This window comes from Cloeon dipterum, chromosome 1, assembly GCF_949628265.1.
Source record: "Cloeon dipterum chromosome 1, ieCloDipt1.1, whole genome shotgun sequence".
Lineage (NCBI taxonomy): Eukaryota > Metazoa > Arthropoda > Insecta > Ephemeroptera > Baetidae > Cloeon > Cloeon dipterum.
In genome coordinates this window covers 14,796,167-14,803,169 of record NC_088786.1, presented here as the reverse complement: position 1 = coordinate 14,803,169, position 7,003 = coordinate 14,796,167, and the positions used below count along the sequence as shown (strand labels likewise).

General features: G+C 35.8%; 1 protein-coding gene across 1 annotated transcript; it reads left to right on the top strand.

Annotated features, from left to right (window-relative positions):
- The first annotated feature begins 3,400 nt into the window (after positions 1 to 3,400).
- On the top strand, positions 3,401 to 5,923 carry LOC135938393 (uncharacterized). Its single transcript, XM_065482425.1, has 8 exons — positions 3,401 to 3,405; positions 3,485 to 3,791; positions 3,848 to 4,020; positions 4,325 to 4,408; positions 4,460 to 4,736; positions 4,790 to 5,038; positions 5,089 to 5,325; positions 5,555 to 5,923. The coding sequence occupies exons 1-8, from the start codon at positions 3,401 to 3,403 to the stop codon at positions 5,864 to 5,866; spliced, it is 1,644 nt and encodes a 547-aa protein (XP_065338497.1). The 3' UTR covers positions 5,867 to 5,923.
- The last annotated feature ends 1,080 nt before the right edge of the window (positions 5,924 to 7,003 follow it).

Below are 7,003 nucleotides of genomic sequence, written 5' to 3'. Positions count from 1 at the left end.
TGAAATTTATTTAAATCTGATATAGCTTAAATCAAATAGTGATTCAAATTGGAGTAAAAATCATGACTTGGTCAGACAAAATGAATAACTTAAATTTCCAATTTAAAATCATCTAAATAGCAAAAAAAATATTGTTATGAAGAGAATTGTTGTTCAAGAAGGGGTGAAAAACTACCCCAGAAAAATCAAATTATGGATATTATTTTGAGTAAGCGTCTGGTACCTCTTTGGAATTGCTAACAATATATATCCAATAAAAATTTTCCAAACAAAGATGTATACTGACCTGGTGTCCAAAAGTCATTGACAAATGCAATACTGGCGTTATAATCATCAGTTAGACAAGCATTTATGTCACTGGATCGTCCAACGCTGAACAGATATCCATCCGTTAAATAGCAGTCTAAAGTACATATTTGTGATTAACATCTCAAATGTTTCAGGTTGGAAAATACTCACAGAAAGTTAGCAAAACTATGAGGACTTTCGAAAAAAACATCTTTTGCTCTCAAAAAATTTATAGCCTTCTGTAAACAAACATATATTATTTATAACACATGCCTTTATTTTTCATGTAAATTAAGAATTGGTAATAGCTGACAAAGCAAATATCGGAAATAATAGGCAAAGGAGCAAAACAAATCTCCAGGAGGTGTGAGAAATGCTGATTGAGGCAGAGAAGCAAATTCCACGCGAGGATGTCAAAATATTATTAAATATTAATATCCTGTGTTGCACTATACAAACGTGGCAACACTAGGACTGAAATTTTGAATAATATTGTCCTTTTTTGTGGCAAGTTTTCCCTTCTATCCTCATTTTCATTGTATCCCTTTGATGTTAGATTTTAAAGTTTAAAAACCCCCTAATGGTGATAGTTTGCAATTAAAATAAATTGTTGGGATGGAATGATAGTTGTATGTATTAGAGTAAAAACTACTCTTTTTGGAATTAAATTATTATGGCGATTCCCGACAGATTATAATGCCAAGGAAAAGTGTTTTTAACATAAACAGTGCTAAAATTAGGGTATGGAGCTTTTAATCACAGGAAATAATAAAAGTAAATTGTATAATTTCATAAAAATTCATTACTGCTTAAAACAGTAATGCCTCAAGAAGCACAAGAAGTTTGAAAATATTAAATAAAAAATTTGAAAAAGTACGCTGTAAATAAACGTATAGCTTGAGTAATAATGCAGTCAAGATTTAACATTTAGGATTAACAAATTCATCATAAAACAATTGGTCATACTAGTAAAAACCTGAGTGAAGATAGTGCACTGAATTAAAACGGAAAAGTTATGTTAGAAAAAATTAAGTAAAAATAGATTTCAGTTTTATCTAGCGAGCCGAAAGTGAAACGCCTAACCCTATGAACATATTATATTATATATTTTGAGTTGACATTCTGTAATATCAATGTGTCAAATTAAAAAATGTTACACGTCGGGGAAGTCACCAGTGTGGGTGTTAGAATTGGTCGGCTGCGTGAGATATTTGAAACACCACAGATTCTGCCTCATATATGCGAGCGTTATTTTTCTCTCAAAGGAGTGGAATTTGGAAATACACGTCGAAGTAAGAGTTGAACAACTGTAAAATAATATAAATTCTATAAAAATATTTCAAATTTCATGATTTGCCAACAAATGTGTTTTATAATAACTTATAATAAATTTTAAAGTAACGCTAAAACAATAAAAAGTAGATTAACATAAAATAATAATAAACAATATATAATTCACAACATATTTAAATGCCCACACCCCGAGTCCGGATTCAAATCGTTACTTATCAAACACACGCTTTTAAGGCACCCTCGGCCAACAGCTTTACGACGACGAGTGGTGCGAAAGTTGGGAAGGGCACACGATTTATAAATAATCGCCTTCGTAGAATAACTTAATTTCAGCAGACAAAGTTAAAATAACTGCACTTAGAGTTGTAGCTAGGACACTCTTGTCGCTTCGGCTGCTGCAGGTCTTGTGAGTATGACAGCCGCTGCAGCGACGAGTGGGGAGCAAAAGTGACCTGACGAACAGGCTGCATACCATCAATGCAAAACACGAATTTTTAAAACTCCGCCGTAATTCGCCTGTTCGTCAATCGAAAGAGAATAGTGTGGTAATCGCGGCCGAATTAAATTTATTACTAATTGAAAACCTAATTTTAATTTCCCATGTCTAGACCACCCTAGCCAGCTGCCAGACTTGCCTGTTCTATTTGGGCTACGGGAACTCTCTCGTGGGAGTTCCCGTGATTTAACTGAACTTTATGAAAAAACTCAACGTTTCCATCCTGGGCATGCCTATTTCAATTTGTTAGCTTTAAAATCAATGAAGGATATAGAAATGAATGTAAATCTAATGTTAATTTAAGTTTAAAAAGTAATTTACAATTTTGTTTACCTATTTGTACTCAGAAAAACTTCCGAAGTGAAGAGAGAGGAGAAGAACGCTACACATTTAAATCCCAACTGGCCATGATTTTTCCGAGTCTTTTCCGGCTCATGATTGCTGCTCTTGCGCACTCACGTAGTGTGACAAGTTGTTGTTTTAAGCGTAAACAAAAATATTTTCAACTGTAAACTCACATACAAGTTTATCTAAAAAGATTCGTCAATATTTATAACGAGTTGAAAAACATTTTAGAAATTTTTGTTCTTTTATCCTTCAAATATATTCCACTCTATAACGTTTAATGTCTGCCCTTGATACCGGCGCTATCGTGGCAGCAGCAAAGGCAAAGGGCAAGATGCGCGGGTTGCATACTCATCGCTGTGCCGGCGTTTCACCCAATAGTGATTAAAAATATATTAGTAAATATTGCTATTTATTCTCTTCCGTCGTACACAATTGAAAATGTTAAATAATAAAGTCTAATCACATAAAAAAGTAAATTATTAAATAACTATCAATTAAAAAATATGTTGTAAAATTTACGTAATAGTTTAGCTCTACATAGAGCTAGATGGCTATTAGTGAAATTTTAAGAAGAAAAAATTAAAACTCTTTTGATCATTATGTAAATTTTAGTTTGATTTAACTTCCCATGAGTATTTTTCTCTCTTTATAAAAATTGTTTCTCTGCTACCTTATACCCATCCGCTTGAGCATAAAATATTTCAAAATTCACAGTACATATAGGGGCTTTATTGTCAGCCGAAAGTACTCTCTGATTGTTGAGGTTGCTTTGTTGCATTACATTAAATACATATGTAGATAATTACGACAATTACTGCAAAAGTCCGACACCAACAATGAAATTAAAAATCAGGCCAACTGACTCTCTTGTCATTTTCTCTATTCCATCCTCAATGTTTAGAAGACGGATTCGTGGGAAAATAGAAAAAACAAGTGGATGCACCTCTCCTATAGATCAAGAATTTATTTTGCAAAATGCGGTGAACCGGGTAGTTCAATTAAGGTGCCAAAGCTTTAGTTCCATTCTTCTTCTTAATGAAATCCTAAGAAAATTTCCAGGAATTCTCTGAAAAATTTCCAGGCAGCGGAAAAATCAAACGAGGATGAAATCATTCAGACCCTCCGCAGTGAAATTTGCTCTTCCATTATTTGCGCTTTGGATACTGTGAAGTGTCGCTGCGAACAGCTTGATGTGGACAAAAAGCGCTTTGATGATGTCCTGGATACTTGGCTGGCACTGCAAACCCTCAGGCTCGAGTACGAAGTGCTCTTCACACGTATTTCTTCAGGTCAGTCGTGGGACACGGCTGACATTTACACTTTTCCCGATCATGTCCTTCAAGAGCTCGTGCAGGTACGCTCAAAGGTAATTTTTATTTAAAAAACTTGACAAAAATTGAATTTCTCAACCTAAATTTGAAGTTTGAGGAGCAGCTGGCCTTTAAAATCCGTATGACCAAACTTCGGACGGAGCATTTGGAGAAGATAAAACCTCACCTGGGTGCTATGTGGCCGAAATTGGCGGAAAATGCTGCAATTAACGACTACGTTCGGTTATTAAAGTTTCAAATAAGCAGCATTAACCAAGCAACAAAGTATGAGATCATCTTTTTAGGCTTGAATACTTACAAAATTTACGGAGAGTTTTGACTAGTTGATAGAATTTATTGCATATCAATGAGCCGACATAAATAATCAACATATTATAAAAGTAGTTTGGTTCCTATCTGGTTTTCTTAAATTAATTAAGCTTAAATTAAATAAATGAAAAACGATCTTAACGGTAGAATTAAAAAAAAACTCAGAATATCTGGGCTATGTTAAACGAAGAGCATAAAGAAGAGCATCAATACGACAATCATAATATTTTATCTAATTCTTATGATACATTATTTTAAGGACTTTTGAGATCGACGTAAAGAGGTTGGAAAAGATGGAGAAAGCGAATGCGAAAAAGTTTTTAAAGTTGAAGCAATTTGACAGGTAAAGTGTTTTTAATGGATATCTAACAATTTTTATAACTATCATTTTTAGATATGGAAACTGCTCGTTGCTGAGCTGTTGGAGACGTAAAACACAGCTGACCTCGTCCAACCTCCACGTTTGGCATTACTCCCTAGGCTTGACCATGCCTGCTCAGGGTGACGAAGTGGTTTCAACTCTACAAACAGAAGACGAGGAAGATGCAAGGAAGGCAGCAATAAAGTGTTTCCGGCAGTTGTGGAGCTATGAGGGCGACCCAGATTGCTGGCGTTTACCAGGTCAAATGATCCGCTTAGTGCACCATCTCGGCGATGTCGAGCAGAGACTGGTGAGCGTCTCTTTTCTCACAATATGATAATGCATTTAATTTGGGCTTATTAGCTGGAGAGTCAAGCGCGTGTGGAGGAACTTGAGCGAGTTGAACAGCAGATGCGGAAGATCAGGAACGAAAAGAACCTGCTGCATCACGAGCTGGCACGTAACCGCAAGTTCCTGACGCAGGTGCTGCTGGAGAAGCTGGTCACTGACAACCTGACGCTGAAGCAGTTTCTTATGAACAGCAAGTTTCCACAGAGTGAAGACCCCGTGGTGCAGCAGCTGGTGCTCAAGAACGCCACTCTCGAACAGCAGGTAAAAGGCACCAAGTTATCGGCTCCAGGCTCATGCCGACTGGTTCAAAGGTGCAAGTACTGGAGGAGGTGGTCAAATTCAGTCGCGAGGAGGCAACCAGGCACAAGGAGCGCTCGTGTAACATCGCCAACAGCCTGAACAACGCCATCAACTCGCTTGAGCAGATCGCAATTATGTTTATTTTGCACGAGAGGACTGATCAGCAGCTCATTTTTAAACTCAAGTCAGTCGTGCAAAACGAGAGGCTGCAGAACCTTTTCGGCCTGCTCAACAAAGATGATCTAATGGTATGTACTACTCAAATTGTAACCAACAACTTTTTAGGGGAGGGAATGTTTTAAAACTAGTAAGCAAACTGGCGTTTGATTATTAATATTTCCTTTTTTAGTAGTATTGAAAAAGAAAGCGTTTTATTTTTATTTGAATATTTTAAATTAATAATTAAGCTGCTGGAGCTGGTTCCCCATAAAACTGTATACACAGCACTTCATTGAATTTAAAGTAAATAATTCTCAGGTGCTGCAGGAGTATCTGCAGAAGGGCAACGTGGAGCAGGTGTTGTCCGAACTGATGGAGGAGCTTTATCAGCAGCAGAGTGCTTTTTGTGACATCATGCAGCAGCTGGGCCCCGAAGGCCTGGCTGCGGCAATCAGCTCACTCGCGCCAGCCCAGTTGATAGCATTGGAGGAGGCTGTTGCTGATGAGAGACTGGACACTACAACGGAGCTGCTGCGCGGCGCGAAACGAGATCAGGTCGACCAAAACCCAGCTGAGCAGGTCGAGCTCATCGTGCAGCGGCTGCTTGAGATACTGCATCGCCTTCAGTAGACAAGATTATTTAATCAAATTTGTAGATTAATTGGAATCTCTGGTTCGATCCGAAGTAAAATTAATTCAGCCTTAAAGACGTTATTAAAAAGTTTTAGATGAAACTGTAAATTTTTTAAATGCTAACATTAAAATCAATTAATCAGTAGATTAGCTACTGAGTTCAATGTAGTCCTGTTAAAATAATTAAAAACTAATTAAGACTAAGAAATATCAACAGTAAAATTAATTAATTATCTCCATAAATGACACACAAATTTTTTTTTCTCTATTCACAAATTAAAAAAATGGGCCAAATATTCTAGGCAAAAATATGCTTGTCTTGATAATTAGCCACGCGCAGATCATATTTTTAGAACTCAAAAAATAATCTTCAAACAAAAATATTAATATAAAAATTGCATATTTTTTATTTTCTGACAAATCAAAATAATATAATAATATAATTTTCCAGTCTGTTTGCCAATTTCAGGGAATTCCAATTTACAGAATAGAAAAGGTATTTTGAAGCGTGCATGTCAGCAAACAAACATAATATGAAAGTTACATGGTTGGTTTTAAGCTTATACAGTATTTAATCATCCCAAATATTAATTCAGGTGAAAAGAACATACAGTATATGACTTCAAGTTTTAATGTATTTAAAAAAATAAAACAATAATTCGTAAAAAGCTAGAGCATTTTTTTATGTTAATATATTGTCAGATAGTTAAAAATTAGGTAGTGTTGAACATTATTTATTTATGCAAATCGTTTTTCCTCGAGAACTCTTTTAATATCTTCGGTTTTTTCTTACTGGATCTATAATTTTCTCGGCCACATCTTCCTTGCAGCGGATTTTGATACATTCACTCTCGTCATAACGCTTTACCAGAATGTTTCCATTACTCACCCAAACCCATTTAAAATCATACATGTTAGCTGCGCAGCGAGTATAGAATAACAATTTCTTGTTCAAAGCGGTGAGTCTCTCATAAACTTTTATGCATTTTGGTCGATTTAGACGGTATCTTGGAGGCGCAGATAAATTATCCAGCTGCTCTGGACAGTCACAATCATCCCGCCATGTCAATTCCTGTTGGTAAATTGTTGAACAATTAAGCCAAATTAAAAATAAAAATTGAAAAGATGATTGTG